A 23650-nucleotide genomic window follows, 5' to 3' on the forward strand; every position below is an offset into this window, starting at 1 on the left:
GTGAGAGCAGAATGAGGACCAAGGATACAGTGGAAGACTTAGTATCAGAAAGATATTTGCTATTCTGTAAATTGGTGGGAAGAAGGAAAAGGATAAAAGAAGTTACAGAGACAAGTTGAGATAGATATGAAGGAGATTGGGGTGGCTTTTCTCTGGTGGGTGAAATCTTCGGAATAAGAAGAGATAGAAGGGAAAGGGGTTTATGCCCAGGGCTAGCCTAACAACAGCAGTGATTAAAAGCTAATCTGGCCCCACTTTGGTGATGGCTCAGGAGCTGGCTGGACATTAGGAAGACGGGAGAGGAGAGCTACCAAGCTTCCAGGTTCCAACTGGACCTTCGAATGCTGCTCCGTGCCGTGCAGTAGCATGGATGGGCACATTGGGTGCTCTAGGGAAACAGCTCATTCCATGTGCCATAGGAAGGTCCCAAGAAGATGGCTCAGAAGGTGGTGCGTGGAGAAAGCACCATCATCGAGAAAAGTTCATGTTCAGAGCCACTGGCCTCCCTCTTTCTTCCCCTGCATGCTCAGCACAGAGAGGTTCCTGATGAACATCCTCTCTTAGGTCTAAGTGAGATGTAATGTCCTAGAAGAACCCCCCAAATCAGGAAGCGTTGTTATGGTACCCTTCCTTCTGTTTAAATCGTCTATTCCAGCTTTATTCTGTAACTAATTCTTAAAATTATTTTTATTCTCTAAACATGGAGAACATGAGATTCATGTAAATATAATTGTGGTAAAGCTGCTTTTTCACAAAAAAATATTACCAGCCTATTCAGTGATTTTAAATTAGTTTATTAAGAGTATCAACACATTTACTAGGGTTTTAAATATCCACAGTAGGCGTTCTCTCAAATATTTACACTTTGTGATAATTAAGCTCATATACAATTCAAAAATAGCTTTAGCTGTTACAATAGCGATCATATTTTTATGATAATCACAAAAGAAAAAGTATCTAAAGAGAATTAGTGTTTCCGGGAATACTTTCCCACAGAAATCAAAACAACGTTAGATTTCATTTAATACCCAATATATACAGGATATTTCAAAGTACTGCTGTTCCGCAAAAAGTGCCCCCGTTTCCTCAGGACATGTTGATAATTACAAATACAGTTTGATGAATTTTATAAATTCAATAACAGCTTTTAAAATGATCTACAACACTAAAGACATAATATCCCAAATATCTTACAGGTATTAGCTTTAACTATTTGCTCTGACATCTTTGAATTGTCTCCAGTGTAACATACCAGGCTTGCTTTAATCTACAAAATTGACTAAAGCCTAGTGAAAAATACAGTTTAATCATCTCAAAGCAAAGTTTGGGGAAAAAAAAGTTTTAAAGATACATAATATAAAAAAAATGAATATTGAAAAAGATACAAATAATGGATTGAGCAGTCTAGGGGTTCCATACACATAGGCCCCAGTATGAAGGATAATGAGGCCACGCATGAAAAATGGGCATTCTCCTATCTTGGCATAAATTACTGAGGGATCCAGGCAAGTGGGTGAACTTCAATTAGCACACATACGTAGTAAGTTGGTGAGACTAGATGTTCTCGAAATGGCCTGAGTCCCAATAGCTCCAGTTTTACATTTGAATCCTTTACTGATAGGCGTGGATCCCATTCTTACACCTACCCAAGGGAGGATCTCAATAAACGGGTGAAAGAACTCCTAGCAGCCCTGCCTGGCTTTGGCCCATAATTACCTGAATACACAATATTTACTAAGAGTTCCGTTGATGGAGATATTCTGGACTTCTTAGAAGTCAAAGTTGATGTATCAGCAGGCTTTTCTCTTTAGTTGAGTAAAGGAAGTCTGTCAAGGGTTGTTTGAGTGACCGATTTTCTTTGCTTCCTCTGAGTTCCTCCTCGCTTTGCATCTCACCATGGAGCACATGGCCTGCTGAAAGTTGTTGCTGACCACCATATACAGCAACAGGTTCCCGAAGGTGTTCAGGGCAGTTAATGGTCTAGAAACAATGTAAGCTCCATGGATCTGATTCTCTATGGAGCAGCTGATGGAAAGCAGGCGAGATTCAATGCGAATGACTCTCAAAATGTGGAAGGGTAAAAAGCAGATATAAAACACGAGGAGCAGCAGAATGGTGAGCCTCCGAGCTTTCTGCTTAAGGCAATTGTGAGTCCGAGGTCCCTGGGTGAGGGTGTAGATAATCATTGTATAGCAAAGTGTCACGATCAGCAGGGGGAGGCAGAAAGTGGTTGCAGTCAAAATGAGATTGTACCATTTGACAGTAGTGAGGTCATCCGAATTGGTGAGGTCAAGGCAGGCAGATCTATTGGCCCTGGTGGTTGACGTGATCAGGAAGGTCATGGGAACGACGACCGCTAGCGAAATGATCCACACCACAGCACAGGCCACCACGGCCCACCGAGTTTTGTGAATGGAAAAGCAGCTCATCGGGTGAATGATGACAAAGTAGCGGAAGATGCTGAAACAGGTGAGGAAGAGGATGCTGCTGTACAGGTTGAAATGGAAGCCGAAGTGGATAAACTTGCACATGAAATCCCCAAAGATCCAGTTCTCGCCACTGGCGTAGTAGTGAATCAGGAAAGGAAGGCTGGTTAGATACAGCAGGTCTGTGCAGGCCAGGTTCAGCATGATGATGGTGCTGCTTTTCCAGGGCCGCATTTTGAAAATGTAAGTGGAAATTGCTACAGCGTTCCCTGGAAAGCCCACCAGGAAGACGATGCTGTAAATAACAGGGAAGTAGTGCCTCTTGAGCGGGATTTTTTCATCAGTGCAGTTTCCAAAAGCAGCTGCATAATTGGGGAAATGAGAAGCATTTGCAACATCGTCTAGTGGCTCATTCATGGTGGTCTCCTTTCATCTTGCAAGAATCCAAGAGAGTTCAGTTTGGCAGTAGAATCAACTGAGAAGTAACTCGCTGATAAAGGAAAATAGAGGACATTAATGATGGGACAATGAAAACACTGATCTACTTTTAAGTGAAAATTGCTCTCGCATCCTGAATTTGCCACTTCTTTCTCTTTAATCTCAAAAGAGACCCTGTGGAGAAGAGATTGAATTTCTAAGAAAATAACCCTGAGGCTAGTTACTGAAGACATCGAATAATAATATAAAAGTTAAATTACCATGAGAATGAAAATGAAGGATTGGAAAAATAATCCACATGTAGCTGCAGAAAACGACTTGACCAGGTTGCTGTTTGGACAAGCCATAGGCATCACCTGAGAGACTCAACAAACAGAGCCACTGCTAATCCATCTCCAGCGCCTCACCACCACATTCCCTCTAAACTTGACAAAAGGCTGAGAAGTACTTTTTATTATCTCTATTTTACAGAAGAGTCTAAGACTGAGGGAGATTATGCAATTGTATCTGGTAACGGTCTGGCAGAACGGCCGGGATCCAATGTCTGACTTACAAGCCATTTTCTTTCTCCCTTATCTCACTCTGCTGCCTCTCAGTCTGGATTACCCTAAATAACCGATGGAACATCAAGGGTGAAGGCAGGAAAAGACTGAACACTGGGAATCTTAAACGTAGATCTCATGCATTGCAACATTCTATGTACGGTAGATTTCATTTTCAAATTTCAGCTCTTCCAGCCCATTTTAGTAGCTAACATCATTTGTTTGTGGGGTGGGGGTGTTCGGGGTGGGGGGGTGCAGAGAAGTAGCAGGAGCATGCAGCCTTAAGAGTTTGGGTTCTGAAGCCAGAGGGCCTGACCTTGAGAAGCTGTGTGTCCTTAAGCAAGTTGCTTAAGCTCTCCGGGGCTGAGGGGAGTGGGATTTTTATCTTCCTTCTTCCTGCATGTCAGTGTTTTCTGAAATTTTAACAGTGAATTTCTGCAATAAAAAAAGCAAGAAGATTATTTAAAAGGAAGAATTACTTAGAATTAGCTTATTTTTCTGATGTAAATAGCTGTTGGTAAAATGCATCCACTTGCACGGATATGGAGCACCAACTGTGTACAAATGAGGCACTCCGCCAGGTCCGAGAGATACTAAATGAATAACACACACTGATGTACAAGCCACTATCACAGTCTACTGGGGGAGATGCAAAGGGAAATAATTTTAACAAAATAAATCCTACCTCATGAAGCTGTCAATATGTGGGGGAAAAAAAAAGTAAGAAATCTTGGAACACTACTGGCACATAATAAGTGCTCAATAAACGCTGAGAGGTTGCTAATGGGGGAGTCCTTTGATAGATGAATGTAGGAGGCTACTGAGATCACAGAGAAGGGAGGGAGCAGCTACCTGGAGAATAGGAGAGGGCATGAATGGAAGGCCTTTAGGAGGGAACGTTTCAGCTGGATCAACCAAGACTAAAGGAAAGGGATTCCAGGTAAAGGGAACAGCATGTGCAAAGGCACTGAGACATGACAGAGTTTGAGAGTTCCAGGGGAGCTCTCAGTAGCTCAGCATGGCTGCTATATTAGGGGGCGTTGGGAGATAAAGCTGAAAAGAAAAAATAGCTAATAATAAAAATAACAGTGCCTCCTGTGTACAAAGCACTCCTCTAAGAGTCTTACAAATATAAATTCATTTAATCCTCACAGTAGCCTGGTGAGGTAGTGCTGTGATCATCCTCATTTTACATATGAAGAAACTGAGGCACAGAGAAGGCAGTGACTTGCTCAAGGTCACACTGCTAGTTAGTAGTGAACTAAGACACAGGCCAGACAGTCTGTCTGCAGAGCTGAGCCACCTCTCACAACAAGGAGGCAAGAGGGAAAGAAATGCCCTAAAACCAACAAAGACAAGTTAGACTTTATCCCAGAGGAGCTCAGTAAATGAAGCATCCCAAATTGCGTGATCTGGGGCTAAAACGTCAATAATAGTCCCCACTTCCTTGGGTTGAGAGAGGATTAAATGAGTTAATATCCATAAAGTGTTCTGAAAGGTGCCCGGCAGTCAGTGCTCCATCCCGGGTCTGCCGTCAGCGTTACTATTATCTGGTTCTAAAATCTACACTATCTAGCTTTTCCTCAGCAGAGTACAGAGATGTATTTCGACTGGCCCAACTTAACAAATCCAACATTAGAAGAATCCTTCCCTGTTGACTGGCCTTGCCTATGCTTTTCCAGGTCTCACTTAGGATGTACCTCAGAAGGCACTTAAACCTCTATTACTTTTATTCAGTATGAATTGGGGAAAGTATAGCCCAGGGATGGGACACTTGCCACTGGGCAGCTGTTACGACCCTCAAGGGGAAAGGCCAGGGCTCCTGGGAGGATGTATTACCATCAGAAGTGACTGTTTCTCTCGTTGTAGGTTAATGTACTCTTGCTGGCAATGCTGTTCTTAGAATTCTCACCTACAGAGCGCCAAGGTGATGGGAGTCGGGCACCACTGACCAGCAAGGGCGCTGTGAGGCTGGGAAAGCACAGTGGGGAACCATTCCCTTGGCCAAACACCTTACATGGGCTCATGCACGAAAAGGGGGCAGTGATTTAGACCTGAAAGAAAAGGTCAGAGTCAGAGAGTCCCTGAAGTAGCTCTTCCTGAAGTCAGGACTTAGCGAGTCAAGATTCAAGTCCATACTGCTTGTCAGTGAACTTTTGGAAAGCGGAAAATGAAGTCACCTGGTACCCCAGAAGCCAACATGCACGAGGTGCTCAATAAATATTTGCTGAATACATAAAAGAACAGTGAGTAACACCAGCAAAATTCATCTTGTGCTGAAAGGCTAGTGAAGCAGCAACCATTGTTCAAAAAAATAAAGTTTAGTTTTTTAATGACTTTTAGAGTAATGAGCAAAATTAATTTGTGTCATTGCCAAATAAACCCCTGCCGTGTTATGGGACCACTCTGAACAATAATCATATCAGGAAAAGACAGGTTGTAGGCAGAAACAACCACCCTATTGTTTTGGAAAACAACAGTTCAACTTGGGATTTAATGAAGACTGACTAACCAATTGTAAGGGAGGGGGGGTTGACTAAGAAATTTAACCTGCTCCCATAAACCTCCCCAAAAGAAAGGTCTGAGTTTACAAAATAGGCTTGAAGTTAAAAATAGCAGACAAAACCTGATCGGGCTGTGAGCCAAGTAGAAGGAGGCAGTTTCTTTCCTCGATGGTCACAGAGTCCTGAGCAATTCGCTGCTACCACCCAGAGCATCAGCTGTCCCCAAAGGAATCAAGGGGCATTCAAGAATGATGTGTAAGTATTCCTCACTCTGCTACACAGTGGATCTCAACCATAGGGTGGTTACCGATCACCTAGAACAAACAGACTCATGATAACTAGGATTCACGATTTATTAAGCTTCGACATAACCAGATATCTAAGTGTGAACTAAACTAGATGCCACATGAATGGAAGCAAGCACCAAAGATTCGGGAGAATTTTAAAAAGGAAAAAACTTTTAGAATTTTAGCCTCTATTTTTTTCTCTGAAATTTGGGAGAGATTGTGACTATCTGAGGCTAGCTGCAGGGTATCAGTGTTTCAGGAATGCAAGCTTGAGGGCCGCTATCCTAATGCCAGTTTGCCCACGAACCTCACAGACCGGGATTCCCGGCTTCTGTAGATAAAGAAGGCAGGACCAGAAATGGGACCTATTCCAGTGGCAGCATATACTACTTTACATCCATAGAGCGTTCTTGCCCATTTGGTGGGAACAAGTGAGATTAATGATGAAATGTGATTATTCTAGAGTATCTGTTAATTTTGTGGTTAACTTTTTATCCACCAACTCCCCAACCCACCACAGCACACCTCCCCACCTTGGGTTTTTGGGTGCTGCTGCAAGGCTGAGCGAACATCCATTGTGCCCTCCTTTTCCCAGGCTGCCAGTGGACCAGGGAGGTATAAACTTGGAAGACTGCACCCCTTCCTGTCCTTCAGACGCCTTGGAAAATTCGCAGCTTGGGCCACATTTGGCTACCAAGAAGAAACTTGTATAGATCTTTCATTCACAAAGGTTCATCTTGGTTTCCTTGTCTACACATTTGTGAACTAATTTGATTTCATACTAGTGGAAAACAGTCCGATTCTTAGCCCAGATAAATTTGTGACATGGGTGAAAGTCGTCCTCCCTGAGCCCTGAAGGAACCCTCTCCCCAGCTCTTCCCTCCATCCCAAGTTTCAATCAGAACCGCAACTCAGGGACACTGAAGTCCCCTAGGACTGGCCGTGGTGATGGTGCCCAAAGCTATGATTTTAGCTATTGCATCTTTGGGAGAATCAAATAAAATCCAGGGATGTTCTCTACGGAAACATGCACTTATGGACACAAAATTTACATACAATTTGGAGGTTTAGAGACAATCCTAAACTAATTCGCTTAATCTATAGCAACAAACCAAACGAAAGAAAGGCACACCATGGAGAAGATTTTGCTGGCTTGCTTCTTGAGGAGTGGGGGGATTGGGGAGCAGTGTCTTCCGACTTTGCTAATATCCTTAAAGCCAGAACCATACAGTGTAGCTAAGAATGCATCCAGGGAGCAGAATCAATCGGTATCAGAGATGAGCTCTCTGTTTGTCCCCAAAGTCCCCACACTTAGTTGTGAAAAAGGCAGGAGATGGGACCTGATAGTGCGGAACTTCTCCAGGCCTCCCTGAGACAAATCTCTGGCCATCCTAGGCTTTTATTTTCCCCAAAGGCGCCCCTGCCAGGATGCGGGGTGCTCCTGCTGCCTCTGAAAGAAGTTAGGGGGCCCTGTTCTGGCAGCCCTCCCGTCCTGCCGCAGGGACACGCCCGGGGTCTCTGTTCCTCAGGCTCCGGCGCCCGGCGTCTCCACTCTGGGATCAGCGCAGGTTCCCCGCACCCAGCTCCCTCCGGCCCGCGGGGCCCCGCTCCCCGCCGCTCACCTGGCACCCGGGCTCGGCCGCCGCGCACCCGAAGCGGCCTTCAGAGCTCCGCTATGCCCTGGAGGCGGGACGGTCGGAGCAAAGGCCTGCGCGCCGCCCCTGCCCCTCCCACCCCTCGCAGCTCCGGGAGCAGGTGCATGCTCCGTCCCGCCCCGGTGGAGAGCGGACAACATCCTCCCTCGCCCACTTTCGAGGCCGACACAGGACAGCAGCTTCCACTCCAGGGGATTCTCTGGACAACCTCCGTACGGGTTTGGCGCGGAACTGCCCAAAGGGAGTATTTGCAGAGGTGCAAAACAGCCTGGCAGGAGGGCTTTTGCCCCAGGAGGGTTGCAGTCCGGTTGTCTGGGTCCAGAAATATCACCTGCTCGCACACAGGTCAGAGCCTATTATTTAGCAGGGGATAGAAGCAACTTAAATTCTGGCCCCTCAAATTGGAGACCACTGAAGTGTCTTTTCACCGTATCTAGTTATCCACCTGACCCCCACAAACTGTTTCTAAACTGCCTAGTTTGTAACTGTAGGAAGAGCATGTGTCTGCATCTCCAGATCTAGGTTGCGGCCCTCTTGCCATGTGACTCCGGAACAGTCTCTTCCCTTCTCTGAAACTCGGCTACAACATTCTAGTGGATAGGCTCTGAATCATTGGATTCTAAGTTCCCATCCAACCTCAAAAGACGGGTTTTATCTATTGCCTAAGGGGGACACGCAGAGAAAGCCCCGTCTATGCTCCACCGTGAATGGGCGTTGCATGCCTCTGCTGCGTTGCCATGCCGATGGGCATTAAAACAACCGGTCCATCCTCTGGGCAGGCCAGCCTGCAGGAGCAAGAATGCTAAACCGGGCACCCCAGAGCCCAAGTGAGAAAGTCTCCCCAGCGGATGGTGGGGACAGCAATGTATTAGGTAATTTTACTGTTAGGCTTATCATTATTATTTGAGTCCCAGCCTCTCCAGGGAAGTATTTTGCATTCAGAGAAAAATTATTGTCCAATTTTACTATTTTTAATCACTTCCTCAATTCATCAGTTGGAATTATTTGACCCTGTTTTGTTCCAATTCATCCACACATTCATGCAACAGACATTTGCTGCTTGATTATTCTGTATCAGGCACTGAGGAGATAAAGAAAAATAAGACATGATCTCTCCCTTCCAGGAACTCATATTGTCGAGAAAAATAAACAGTTACTGTAAACAGTGATTAGGGTTTGGCCCTGGGAAATAAGGATGCTGTCAGGGAACATAACCCAAGAGTAAGAGAAAGAAGTCAGAAAAGACTTTCTGGATAAAAGACATTTGAGCATTTTCCCTTGAAGATCAAGATTTCCAGGGAAGGGAAAATGGCTTAAAGAGATTATTTAAAAACAAGTATCGGGTCCTAGAATTTTAGACATGGAAGGGACATTTAAAAATATCAATTCCTGGGAATGTAAAATGGTGAAGCTACTATGGAAAACAGTATGATGCTTCCTCAAAAAAATAATAATAGAAATAGCATATGATCTAGCAACCCACTTCTGGGTATATGCCCCAAAGAATTGAAAACAGGGATTCAGAGAGATACTTATACACTTATGTTCATAGCAGCATTATTCACAATAGCCAAAATGTGGAAGCAACCCAAATGTCTATAGGTGGATGAATGGATAAAGAAAACGTAGTATGTACACACAATGGGCAATTCAGCCTTAGAAAGGAGGGAAGTTCTGACACATGCTACAACATGCATGAAGTTTGAGGACATTATGCTAAGTGAAATAAACCAGTCACAAAAGGACAAATACTGTATAATTCTGCTTTTATGAAATACTTAGAGTAGTCAAATTCATAGAGACAGAAAATGGAATGGTGGTTGCCAGGGGCTGGGGGTAGAGGGAATGGGAAGTGTGTGTTTAATGGGTACAGAGTTTCAATTTTTCAAGACGAAAAGAGTTCTGGGGATCGACAGTGGTGACGGTAGCAGAACAATATTAATGCACTTAATGCCACTCAACTGTATACTTAAAAATGGTTAAGATGGTAAATTTTATGTTATGTATATTTTGCCACAATTTAAAAATTTTTGTTAAAAAATCCAGTCCAGGGACCAGCCCGGTGGTGTGGTGGTTAAGTTCACACATTCCACTTTGGCTGCTCGTGGTTCACAGGTTCAGATCCCAGGCACAGACCTACACACGCCTCATCAAGCCATGCTGTGGCCGCATCCCACATATAAAAGAGAGGAAGATTGGCACAGGCATTAGCCCAGTGACAATCTTCCTCAAGCAAAAGGAGGAAGATTAGCAACAGACGTTAGCTGAGAGTCAATCTTACACGCAAAAAATCCAGTCCAAGGGTCTCACTTTACAAAGGAGGACACTGAGAATTAGAGAGGTCAAAGTGATAAGGCTGAAGACAGGGCCTGGGAGGCTTGTGTAAGACCAGCGCTCCAGCCTCTTTTCTTACTACGCTGCTGGGGCTGGCTGGCCACTTGATTGAAGCCATGGCTTTATCAGAAAGCAATGGGCTATAATCCAACACTCTAAATCAGCTCCATCAACAAGATGATTTTTATGACTAATTGTCTATTTTATCTTTTAATGTTTATTTGTAAATATGATTTCTTACTACACCTTGAAATCTTCACATATAAAGTAGCCAATTTGCAGGAAGATAAAATATAAACCAATATAAATCTTAAACATCTCTGAATAAAAAGAATAATCTAATTTATATATTTTTAGAACAACTTGCTACAGCAACAACATCATTAGAAAATGATGTCACTAATTTAGACTGCGTTTTAAGCTTCAAATTTGGGACCTTGAAGTTGTCTTTCAACAACCCTAAGTCAAAGACTTATATGAGCAAAATTCAACTTCCATTTAAAATTGGTCTCTTGCCCAGATTCAGAAATGCACTTTCTCCTTTAAAACGAGCACCCAATAGAACTGGATTCCAGCACTTCAACTCACAGCTATTTGAGCAGCACAGGTGCCACCTGCAATGTGCTGCTACTGCTCCTTTGAAGCAGGGGATGGGGCTTATCTCCGTGATAATCTGGATGCTCAGAATTTCTCTAATTAGGAAGCACTGATATCTTAGTCTCCTGCTCCAAAAAGCCTGCCAAACTCTGCAAAGAAGACAGATTCAAGGAGAATTCTCCAAAGAGCCACTAATTATTGAGTTGGGGGTTGGCATGGGGAAGAAGGAGTAACACATTCGAACTAGTCTTAGTTCCTACTCAGAGGTGAGTGAGGAAGGAACAAACCATTGGTGACAATATGGACCATTCTCTTCCTCTCTCCCTTGGTTATCATTCCCCATCATTCCCAACCATTTGTCTTAACCATTGTCTATTATTTTCTATATCTAATACTTTGCTCTGGGATCTTACTGACCCAGGTGAGTCTGCCTCTTCCAGGGTTAGTCAATTCCTAGAGATGATAAATTCACCAAAGAGTGTACTTTCAAATGCAGATGAACCATCCAGAGCCCATTTTCCCACCAATCTCCTTTATTGGGCCCTGATACTCTGGGCCACTATCTACACTAATCACTCCAGGGCCAGGTACCAGACAACTTTGGGCAGCTCCTATGCCCCAGAGCCCACTGAGATGATTCAAACTAGCCACTCCTAAGCATGAGTCCCCTCCCTCAGCTGTTCCTTCCCACAGAAACCACAACAAAGGCTCTTGCCCACATTTCTGCCCCTCTCCCTCTGTCTCCTGACGATGCCCTTTCCTCTTGGGATCTGTGAGTATAACAAATTATCTTTTCAATGACAATAATTTCCTAATGTGTTGGCCTTACTATGTGGAAATAATAACAAAACCTATATTTTGAAACACCATTTATGGCCTTGTCAAACTCTTTTGTAACTTTGGCCACAATATGACACATCTTAGTATAATAGCAGTATTCTTATGAGATGAATTGTCTTGATTAAAAAAGAAAATGGTTAACTTGTTTTCCAGTGATTTTAAAATGGATTGCTCAGTAAAGATGTACTGTTTAAACAAAGCAAGTTTTTGATCTATACTCTACTAGGCAACAAATTCAGCTATTGCAATGCCTTCCAGATTCCTGCAGTATTTCTTCAGTTAGGAAGAAGACATTATGGTATAATGGAGAGAGTTCCAGAAGTTTGAGGCCTGAATTTTAGTGTTTGGAAAGCAACTCAAATTGCTAGGAATGGAAATTCCCTTTCTAGGCCTCTATCTGGGAAAAGCAAAGGCTGGACAAGACATTCTCTAAGGCCAATTCCAGATTAGAGGGATCTTAGTTGGGAAAACAAAAAAAACTCAAAGCTTTGTTTCTTAGAAAAGGATGTATGACATTTCTGTGCCAGTCTGAGTCACTTGCTATGCTTCTATGTGAACTGTTGAAGATTATTAAATGTTTTCAAAATGATATGGTGTTTTGGACACTTCTTTGACAAAGGGTTTTTCTGGAGAATTTAGACAACTGTTGGGAAAAAGAATGACTGGACTGTCCACCCTTAGATCCAACTCCAGTATAATTGGGGAAATAGTTTGTGTCTTCTAGGTGGATAATGACCCAGGCAGTTAGTAGAACTACACAGGATGGCCACAGCTAAGGATGGGATTGCCAGTCTGCTCAAGAGGCGTTTTAATGTGAAGAATGGAGACCAATGGAAGCAAGGATAAATGGAGACTGGAGATGAAAGGAAATGTGATAAAAGGAGTATAGAAAAGCCAGAGAATAGAGAAAGCCATCGTCAAGAAATTGAGCTCATCATTGCCCTTGCTGGTACAGGGTCCCTGCTTGGACTATCCTTCCCATCCCAGCTTTCTGACTTGAATCTTATAATTTCTTTAAGGCTTAATAAAATACGAACTACTCTATGAGCGTCTTTGCCCAGAATATTTTTTCTCCCCTGAACACTTACTGTGCTTGTAGTCTGTACCACGCAGTCTAGCATTTACTCATTTTAAAACTGTTTAATAGTATTATAAACTACAATAGTCTTATAAACTTGATTCTTGTCTAATCAACAAAATTGTCTACATCTCAAGAGAGGGGAGTTCATATTCTCCTCTTTGAATCTTGCATAGCTCCTTAAATAGGTACAGATCTGGCAATTACAATTGTCTATTGCTGTTCAGCAATTATTACTATAACTGATTCCTCATTTGACCTTAATTAATACTAAGTTGTTCTAGGTTTTAGTTACTAGTTAAGACCAAGCTGACTCCCACTAGTCTCTGTCCAATCAGTTGAACATATGAAAAAGAACATGGGAAAAGAGTAGTCAAGAATTTAGCAGGATGAAAACTAAGCTGAAAGACTGAATGGGACAATTAGGAAATCATCAGCGACCTGAGAACTATTTTAGTCACATGGTGGGAGCTAAAACCGGTTTGTGCAGTGGGTGAAAGAGTAAAATTGACAGTTATAAGTGTTTGGGAGTGATGGGAAGAAAGAAATAAGGACGTAGCTTGAAGGCTGATGTTTTAAAGTAATTCCATTGTCCCCGCAGCTAGTCCAGAGGTTTTTGATGCTGGCAGAATATTAGAATCAATTGGGGAGCTTTCAAAAACACCAATGCTTGGCTCTCACCCCAGACCAACTAAATCAGAAACTCTGAAGTCGGGCATGAGGATTGGCCTTTTTTAAAGCTCTCCAGGTTAACACACTATACAAAGTTGAACATGATTAGGATAAATTTTGATCTTCAAACTTGACTACGCATTGTGAGTACTTCAAAAATTTTAAAGAATACTGATGCCAACCATGAACAAATCTCAAAAACATTGCGTCAAGCCAAAGAAACCAGAAACAAAGGAACTCACTTTGTATGACTCCATCATGATTCCATTGAGATCAGGAAAAAACAAATCTCTGAGGATAAAAATTAGAATAGTGTTTGCTTCGGGGAGGGGAGGATATTACCCAAATGGGAAAGAGGAAACTTTCTAGGTTGATGTAAATGTCCTATATCTTGATTAGGATGTTGGTTACTGAGATGAATACATTTGTCAAAACTCATTGAACTGTGTACTTTAAATCTGTGCATTTTATTGTATGTATTTATAGTTTGATTAAAAAACCCTCCAAAACCAGATTTGATTTGATTGGTATGGGAAATAGGTTGGGTATTGGGGTTTTTATAAGCTACGCAGGTGGTTATAATACAAAGGAAAGTTTGAGAACCACTGGGCTAAATCATCTGCTGAGATTGAGACAAGAGTGAAGAAGGAAATTTGAGAATCTGAGAAAGGTTTGATAACAGAAAGTGGGGTTGGATAGATACAATCTTTTCTCAGAGTGAGATCGTGGATTATCTGCATCAGAGGCAGCTATGGTGCTTGAAAAAAAACAAATTCCTGGGGCCCACACCAGATCCTGTGGGATGTGCACTCCTGGAGTGAGGCTCCCGGGTTTGCAGTGTAACAGTTCCCCAGGTGATTCCCACCCTCTATGCAGAGCACTTCCTGAATAAAGGGACCAGCTGTCCAGGAGAACCAAGCCCTTCAGTGGAGGTAAGAGGACTGAATGGAGGGCAATTCATAGCAGGTGAGGGCAGCTCTCGCAGCAGAGAAAGTATTTGGAAAACCAATCACATGACAGCCAGGACAGGCAGGCACCCACATCAAACTGAGGGGGTGACGTAGAGCTGAAATGAGAAAACAAAGCAAGCGGGGAAAACCAGGAGAAAGGAGAGGAGCAACGCATCGAGGATCTGGTCTGGGGTCTGGGGCTCAGTCCTTGGACAGTCGTCTTCTTGGGATGTAACTTTTGGGCAGCAGCCAGTGCTTCTTGAAGATGATTCCTCCGAAATGAACCAAAATTAAATGGTACGATTGACAAGTGTCATAAGAAGTATTAGCAAAATGTTACATTTTGAAAAGGAATACAGGACACATTTGAGAAGGACCTTGGGTAGGATTTATACAAAGCTAGATGTTTTTGAGAGGGAATTTCAGGAAGAGTGGTCAGTTTATGCAAAAATATGGAGGCTGAGAATTGAAGGAAGTGTTCAGATAATAGCATGAGGTCCAGTTTTCCTGGAATACTAAAAAAAAAGAAAGTACACTCAGAAGAGAGTGGGGATGAGTGACTCTTAAAAAAGTAGCAGAGGAGTGTATTGTGGAGAGACTGAAGTCCCTCTCTCCAACCCTGGCTCTGAAGAAGCAAGCTGCCATGAATCACAAATCCTGAGCCTACACAGAAACTATTCCTGCCAACACCGCAGGGAGATGAGAAGCGGATCCCACCCTGAGCCTCAGATGGGAACCCAGCCCTGGCCAACAGCTTGACTGCAGCCAGGTGAGACCCCGAGCAGAGGACCCTAAGCTGTGCATGGACGCCTAACCCTAGACTCACAGAAACTGTAAAATAATAAATGTGTATTGTTTTAAGCCACTAAATTTGTGGTACTTTGTTATACAGCAATAGGTAATTAATACAGATGTCAGTATTACATGAATCTAATTACACAGGCAAAGGGGAGCCATTAGAAGCGTTTGAGTGGGGAAGTGTATGAAAAACTGTCTCAAATGTGTTTAGCACCTTCTTGTCCACTGGTTTTTCTGTTGGGCAGATATTTAGTTCAAATATTTTATCAGCAAGTTTCTACTAAGAAAAAAAGGATATCCCAGGGAACTATGTAAGGAACCAACTTATTGTTGTTGTTGTTACCTTAAATATTCAGTCTTTCGTATTTCTTATATTATTTACATATTGAGTTATATCTATTGTATATCACGTTTTGGTTATTTGTTCAGGTTTTCATCCTCTGGTGTTTACTTTGGTGGTGGTTAAGGTTTTATTTCCTCGTTTTCTTCTTTGGAACTTCGAAACTATGAAAAGAATGTTGGGCCAGAACCACATGATTCCTTAAGCTATCTTCTGGTTTTATGGAAGACAAATAGATTCAGGGGCCAGTGCCAAGTCTCTTGCCAACATAAGAGAAATTTTACTACACCAGCATATCACACCAACGTGATCTTTGTCTTTACCCCAGAGACCATGAAGGAACGCCCCCTTCTATGCACACAAACGTGCTCACCAAGTAAAACTACCTCCATGCTCTCTCCTTTGCCAAAGTCCCATAATGCAACTTGTGATGCTTCCTCACCCCAATCGCTTTACTAACGACCAGTGTAGGATGGTTAAGTTTGAAGTGAATGAAGAAAATTGTTCCAGCATTGCTTTCAACTTCTGTATCCCTACTTTGTTCTATTTGCTGTATGAACAGAACATTAATCATACTTACACTCTGACAGAAGTTCAGAGATTCAAATTCTTCGGTGCTGAAGTAATGATTGCTTGCATTTTCTATAGCAGCCAATGCTGAGTGCGTTAACTTCGCCTAACATTAAAAAAATAATTTGTTGCCAGAGATTCCTTTCCCTTCCTACCTCTGTTAAGATTTCTCCTCTTCCATTAGATTCTCGAGAGAACATTAGGCCATCATGAGCTGTTGAAATTCATTTCCCTACCCTGCTAGCATCACTTTTCCCTTTTAGCAGCCACATTGAGCAGTATCATCTTATTTTCTTTGTCATGCCTCTGTGTTTGAATTAAAATGCCTTAGAAACACACATAACAGGCTCTGTAATTTCTTTATTATAGCACTTTCAATTTCTTCCGTTTGACCTTTTGGTATTGCTTTCATGACTAATTTTTTTCCAGGGCCCTGTTGACACAACAGACCACTGCACTAACCTATTAACCTTTGAAAGTACAAGCTGAAATTTGATTTGAGTAAGAAACCCAAAATAGTTTTCAACTAGGCTGGGCTTTATGAACAATAAGCCAGACAAGTTCATCTCCATGATGGACTGGCTCTGCTAGTGGAGGAGATGGTGTGAATAAGAGGAGATTGAACGGAATGGGACGTAACTAGGGTGTAAAAATAGCATCATGTTTAACGTTAGAGTGGCTAGTCTTAGTGCCCACTTTTAGAAAAATAAAAACGCAAGTAATTTAATATAGCAGCTATTTCTTCCTTCCTTTGACTTTTCACAGACAGTCCTCAAGAGTCTGCCCTTTCTGCTTTGTGCACTGATGTATGATTGTTAGTTAAAACTGTTAAGCTGTTTATTGTGCCTCCCTTCCTAATTATACCAGATTGATTTTTCATTAAATTGAAACAAATTTTTGAAATCCTCTCTGACTGTAAATCCTGCTTTAATCCCAATTGTGAGTTTAAGTGTATCCAGACTTTTGTGAAATTCCTACAAGTGTCCAGTGATAATTGCAGAGACAATGCATGCTCTTTGAGTAATCTATCCTTTGAGAACAGATGAGTCACTCATTTCTACTCAATCTGCAAAGATGGTTTATTCCTGGCCTTTGCAAACTTCCCTGACCCTCCTCTCCATGTCACAACACACTGATCACTGGTCCTGTGGTTTTAGACGTCCTTTGAGTCTTTATAGCTGAACTTTCTGTTTTATTTCATTTTTAACTAGGAGCACGTAGGTCACCAAAACTCTCAAAGTCATGTTCTTTGAAGAGATATGTCTATATTTGGTTGTTTTATTACATATTTATTTGAAAAAGAAATATTGCCACTCCTTTCCCTCATCACTGCTTTCAATCCTGACTTTCTCAATTCTCTGTGGTCATGTCACAGTGACATCCACGTGAGTAGAGAGCAGGGGTGTGAGATTGTATAAAGACGGAGGTGAGTGCTCGAAGACTTTCCTCCTAAAAAGCAACATTGCAGACCCATTACGATCAAAGGACAACTCCAGGGAAGGCTTGTTTTGATCATACATGTGCCCAGTGGCCTCACTCACTTGCCCTTTGAAGGAGCCGAGCTCTTGGTCGGTGTTCTCTCCCAACTTTATTACCTGAGTGGACACTTAAGCGTTCTCTTTTTGTACCCCTGACCTGTGCACTTATTAGGCCTTGAGCAGGGTCAGCCATATAATTTTCATTACAAAATGAAAATGTGGGGCTTATTGTTCACAAAAACAGGGGGAAAATGCCTTTAAAGGTAATAAAATATAAAGCTTTTTTCTTTCTTCTGCAGTCTCTTCATTTGTCATGGTTTTTTTAAATTTGCTATTTAATGTCAATCAAAGTAAAGAAAAATTAACATTTGTAATTATTAGCATGAAATTTACCATTCACCTTTCTATGGTGCAATGCCGGTTTTAAATGCAAATATAAGAGCATTTAACTCATATGAAGCATCGTAAAATTACACAAGCCATGTGTAATCATACATGTGTGTGTATTTTGGTTTTACCATAACAGTGGAAACTGCACAAAACTAACTCAGCTGTTTTTATTTCACAGTTTCATACACATACATGCTACCAACTCTATCTTCATCTTACTGAGATTGAGATAAGACTGAAAGGAAAATAAACTATGGGTCAGCTGATCTTTTCTTTTCTTTCTATGTCAACATTTTCAGTGATAGTCATTGGCTTATCCAGGGAAGTAACACAAGTAAAAAATGACATGATAGTGTTCCTTGCTCATTCGTGTTTATTGGAGGCTATTGCCTTCTTTCTGGTCTGGAGCAAGCAACGGAAAGCATGGCCTACAGGAGCTGTCTTACCCTCTTACCCAGTCATAGATCTAATACTTGTGCTTCTTTGAATCACTAAACTCCCATGCCTCATGGGTTCACCAGCATTCTTTGCTCACTGAGCATCGTGAATACTACTTGTAAATAGGGCTGCAGGGAATGGCAGTGGACACACATATTGCATATATCTCCTTTGCTCACTTGCCTGCTCCATTGTCCCATCCTATTTCACTTACAAAACACAAGTTCAAAGACAATATTATTAAGAATTTCAAGACAGCAACAGCAGAACATTAAACCAGACAAAGGACCCTTTTGATCATGGCCCCTGGACTAATGCGTAGATCACACACCCATGAAATCAGCCACGGCCTTGAATTAGGAAATCCTTTGTTTGATTGACTCAGGTTCAATCCTGGAAAAGTAGTCAAAGCCAAGAACATTTCAGAAGTATCAATTGGGAAGAAACATTTAAGTTACTATTTCTTGTGTTGGTAGACCACAAGAGACATCAAAATTTGTTTATCTTTGATTGAGTTCTTTGGGATGGCTTCTCTCACCTCTGGTTCCCTGTTCCATGCCACAAAACAATTTTATAAACTATGAATGAACTGGATTACCTCTGGCTCCTGGTACTGTTTTGTCTCTGAATGACTGCAGGCACATACGTTTCTTAACTCCTTGAGTCTCAGCTTGCAGAGCCACCACGTTTTATCCCTTCTTGGTAATTCTAGCTCAGACTCTCCAGTGATGATGTCTTTGGGACATGGCATTTGTACATGTGTGATTTATTAGAGACTTGCATCTCAGGTGGACTCTATCCACAGTAGATGACCCTCCATCTGCAAGGGGACGATATGTAGATAATTATGCCTTGAAACGCAAAAGGGGAGCTGTGAAGAAAGACCTTTGCAAATTTGCCCCAAAGGAGCCATGTAGTCATTCCACAGCATTGTTACACACATGCACACACACACATACACAGAAAGAGAGGGAGGAGAAGAAAGCAGTAACATGGTGTCCTTCCTCAAAGACAGAGATACCAAGTTATCTGTCTGTAACTGACATTTTTTAAGCTGACTCTATGCAGAATTTAAGCTTTTATCTTATTAATTACCAGAGACAAGGAGGATACTAGGACTTTGCAAATAATCTGTTCTCCTCAGGCATAATAGGACAGTTGCCAACTACTCCTTACTCCTTTAACTTATTTCAGAGAATGAACTTGTTGCATATCAATAGAAAGAACCATGGGGCCACATGCACATGTTTCTCCAGTGAGCTGCATTCCAGCCACATTTTTCTCTTTGTGTATATGAAGGCTTAGAAAACAAATCCTCACCCCTCTGTCATTTTTCTGGAAGCAAAGAATGAGAGCTAGACTGCTGTCTTCAGGGGCACAGTGTGCTGGGCTCTGAAGTCCGAGCAGCAGTGACCATCCTTCCCCTTCTTGTCCTTGTGCACTGACCTCAGCTCCACGCATGTGCAGGGATAAACAGAGACCAGTTTGGACCTGCCTCTGTTCTTGCCGTCAGTCTCTCTCAGTGACCTATCCTTTGGCTACAGTAGGGTGCCAGAGACACTGTGCCTGAAGCCAAGTGAGTGGGCAGAGCTGAGTCTGGAAAACTGTGGAAAGGCACTATATCCTCAGTGTCTCACAAATCCTCCTTGGGGAACCCCCCAGGCACCCAGCATTCACCATGACTTGTCTTCCCATCAATCAGCCAAAACAGGTCATAGATATTAATGGGGAGCCTTCTAAAGAATAAGCTGGTGACATGGACAGGGCAGCCGTTGAGTTTGGTATAACAACAAATGTAGTTGAGAGTTTGGCTCTGGATATTTCTAACCAGATGAACTTAGACAAGTTATTTAATTCTGGAGGCTTCCTTTTTCTCAATAGTAAATTAAAGATGAAAATACCAGAAGCTTCTGTTTTCTCAATAATAAATTACGGATGAAAATACCTCCTTGCCTAGTTGGCAGTTTGTGGGAAGATTGAACATATACTAATACGCCATAAGGAAACTGTTAAGGGCTATTGCAATGTCAGGCATTACTATCAAGTGCCTAATACCACGCCAGGCAGTGTAGAATGAAAATATCTAAGATTTCATGCCTATTTGACATAAGCTCACAATCTAGTGGGGAGGAAAGGCTCTATATGTGGTACAAATATGCTCTTTTAGATCTCCACATTATATCTTGTTAATAACAAGTAACACTTTACCCTACAAAGTTGGTTCCATTATTATTCACATTTTATTTATGAGGTGATGAGATGCAGTGATTTTAAACAACTTTTGAAGGTCACATAGCTATAAGAAAATGGCAGATCCAGAATATGAAACCTATGAAGTCTAACTTCAGAATCCTAACTTTACTTTGACACCATGCTATCTCCTTTTATTGATATTAAATATTTACCACAGACAATAACTAAGCAGACCTAGCTATGGAAGAGATCAATATGGTAATCCTTTCAAAGACCCTATGTGCGTATCTTTCCCTTAGAGCCCTACTTTTAGGTTTATAATAAATCATAGTAATAGCCTAAACATAAAGGTTAAGCCTTCTTAATGCGATCCCCAACTGAAAGTTCTCAAAATCTGTCAACCTATTTAAAAGGTAGAATTCTTGATAAAGGCCTTTATGGAATACAACAGACTGGAGACTCTGATGCCTGGTGGAGAGAGCGTCTTCCAGGAAATCTCCAAGCATGTCCTACAGATGCCAACGGCTCTGCCCACACATGGGGCTGGTTCTGCCAATGGACAATATTTTATTAGGACTCTTTCATTGTGCCCCCTTGCTCAAAAGTACTGATCTATGGCATATTTCTTTAAAATAATATTGGTCCCATGCCTAATGAAATAGAATGTAACAGCATTTCTGGCTCTTGGGGGGGTCAAAATAAGTCAGATAATAAAGAGCGATTTGAATACACCAAGGGGAAGCACAGTTTTAAAAAAGAAAAGGTCTTAACGAGAAGGCTGTTCTGGAGAAGACTATGACAAATTTAAGAGCAATCCCATATTCCTTCTTCAAACATCTGAGAGAACTCACTGGTTCCTGAAACCTCACTTATGTCTTTGGTGCCTCCTTCCAAAAATAATGGAACCTTGAAATGACTGTCCTAATTCTGACTCTGCTAATAACTGTCTTGTGTTCATTTCAGCTCTGTCTCCCCACACTGCCGGACAAAACATAGAGGCCATGTTCTCAGGGCTTGAGAAAGTAATGCTGGCACTTGATATCAGAAATGGGATATTTTTCCCTGAATGGCTTCTTTTTAAGAGGTTTTTTCCATGAGTTTTCATTTAATGTTTAGGTGTTGAAGAGTGGCCTATTCAATCAGGCTCCCAGCACACTTTATTGGATATCAATCCTGTGCAGCTGAACTTGGTTCTCAAATGACCACTTATTGATGGACATTTACCATGAGAGATCTTAGAGATCTTTGCCTTTGGGAGCGTGCTCTCTCCGAACCAGGCTTCACAGCCAGGTGACTCAGAATCAGATGATTCAGAGCACTTTCCTAGATGAATTTCTAAGAGATATAGAGCAAGTGGACATTTGACATTCAGCCAGGGATTGGCCAAAATGCCCCTGGTGGCCAGGGGAAGTCAGACACCCTGCAGTGTGCGGCCATATGAAGCACGCTGAGTTTGGGATGTTTACTCTCCACAAGAACAAGTCTGGACTAAGACAAACCTTCTAAGGCTCTAATAAGGAACCACATGCCAGTTCCAGGATGACCTGAATACCAGTGCTTTCCAGAAGCTCTAAGCACAGCAAGATGCAGAACGATCATCACACATGTCATTACTGATCAGGGCTTGTCTTCCCTGCTGTAAGTCTGTGTCTTCTTCACCACTGTATTCCCTATGCCTAGTACAGAGTCTGACACGTGGTAGCCATTCAATAACCTGGAGTTGTTATTTCAGGGATTGGGTGCCTTTATGGACGAAGCTATGGGATCTGACCTGGTAGGGATGGGTCCTGACGTCATCAGAACACAGCCATTGCCCTGTAATACATACGGTACATTAGCAAAGCCAAAATTTTCATATTGCCCCTCTCCTTGGGGTCAACTCTTGTGAATTCTGAGCATGATCATGCTTGAGGAGAACAGAGATGAGTCTATTTCTGTAGCCTCCTTAAAGTTGTTTCCTTGAGCAAACTTGTTCCAGCTATCTTCTAGAATGACCCACAATTTGTTTCCACTTTCCTTTCATTTTAAAACTTAACTCGTTAACACAAATGGAAGACAGTGAAATAGATTCACCAGTGACCCTTAGTTTGGTGGGAAATGTGCTGTGTGTGCAGGGAGCAATAAAAATTTCCAACCCAGGCAAGTTAGAGGCAGCAGAAGGCACTTTCTAGAAGAACGAAGCAGCCCAGGGTTTTTGGTGTCAGCATTGTTGATGTTTGTTATATAACATTCTTTTTTTTTAATTGACTGCTCTGTTTTCCTGCTCAAGTTCAATTTGTTAGTAGGGATGCTGAAAGTATTCAGGATTTATGATAATTTGTATATTTGGGGGAGTTGCCTCGGATGTACCCTCTTTCGGCTGGATGGATTTGTAGGGGTTGCAACTGTGTCCTTCCCTTCTCCAAACGCAGGGCCTTTAAACTGTTATGAGAGTTGAAATTTCATCATGCTGTTATATCCCCAAAAGAAGGGTGGGCATACCATAAATTCCCTCAGAAATCAAGCAACTATTCCTTTGACTTCAACTCATGTTGAAAATATTGAGCATATGATGAAGCATCTTACTAACTGCTTTCTTTTTGCAGGTACTAAACTAAGCCAACTGTATGCGTTTTCACATTTATTCTCACAACACCCTCAGGAAGCCCCATAGTATCATTGTCCCTACAGAATATGTGGGGAAACTGAGCATCATAGGAGTGTTTCGACTTGTCCGAGGTCTCCAAGGCTGTACCAGTTATTACTTTAGTGCCTCTCAGCTCCATACTCACTTTTCTTTATCTGCTTCATGGGTTGGGGACTCCACGAACCTCATTTCTGCTTGCCTGCCCACAGGTAGCCCTGGTGGGAGGCAGGAAGGCTGGAAGTGGGAGAAAGGATGCATGTGAGTTTTCTAGGACTGTCCTAACAAAGCACCACGAACTGGGTGGCTTACAACAACAGAAACGTATTCCCTCTTGGTTCTGGAGGCTGAGAGTCTCAGATGAAAGTGTCAACAGGACCATGCCGTCTCTGAAGGTTGTAGAAGAGAATCTGTTCCAGGCCTCTTAGCTTCTGGTGTTTCCGGCAGTCCGTGGCCTTCTTGGCTTGTAGATGCATCGCCCAGTCTCACACATCGTC

General features: G+C 42.2%; 1 protein-coding gene across 2 annotated transcripts; it reads right to left on the minus strand.

Moving 5' to 3' along the window:
- Positions 1–776: 776 nt before the first annotated feature.
- On the minus strand, positions 777–7874 carry OXGR1 (oxoglutarate receptor 1). Of its 2 annotated transcripts, XM_070578550.1 has the most exons (5): positions 7820–7874; positions 6033–6224; positions 5319–5460; positions 3723–3841; positions 777–2916 (listed from the first exon to the last, which is right to left on the minus strand). In XM_070578550.1, the coding sequence occupies exon 5, from the start codon at positions 2841–2843 to the stop codon at positions 1830–1832; it is 1014 nt and encodes a 337-aa protein (XP_070434651.1). In that variant the 5' UTR covers positions 2844–2916; positions 3723–3841; positions 5319–5460; positions 6033–6224; positions 7820–7874; the 3' UTR covers positions 777–1829. The 2 variants fall into 2 exon arrangements, with proteins under 2 accessions (XP_070434651.1, XP_008514351.1); XM_008516129.2 differs by lacking the exons at positions 3723–3841; positions 5319–5460; positions 6033–6224.
- Positions 7875–23650: the final 15776 nt, after the last annotated feature.

The sequence above is a fragment of the Equus przewalskii genome, chromosome 16 (assembly GCF_037783145.1).
Source record: "Equus przewalskii isolate Varuska chromosome 16, EquPr2, whole genome shotgun sequence".
Classification (NCBI taxonomy): domain Eukaryota; kingdom Metazoa; phylum Chordata; class Mammalia; order Perissodactyla; family Equidae; genus Equus; species Equus przewalskii.

Bases quoted from the DNA above. Each gene is read 5' to 3' on its own strand.
- OXGR1 (XM_008516129.2), bottom strand. From the start codon at position 2,843: ATGAATGAGCCACTAGACGATGTTGCAAATGCTTCTCATTTCCCCAAT.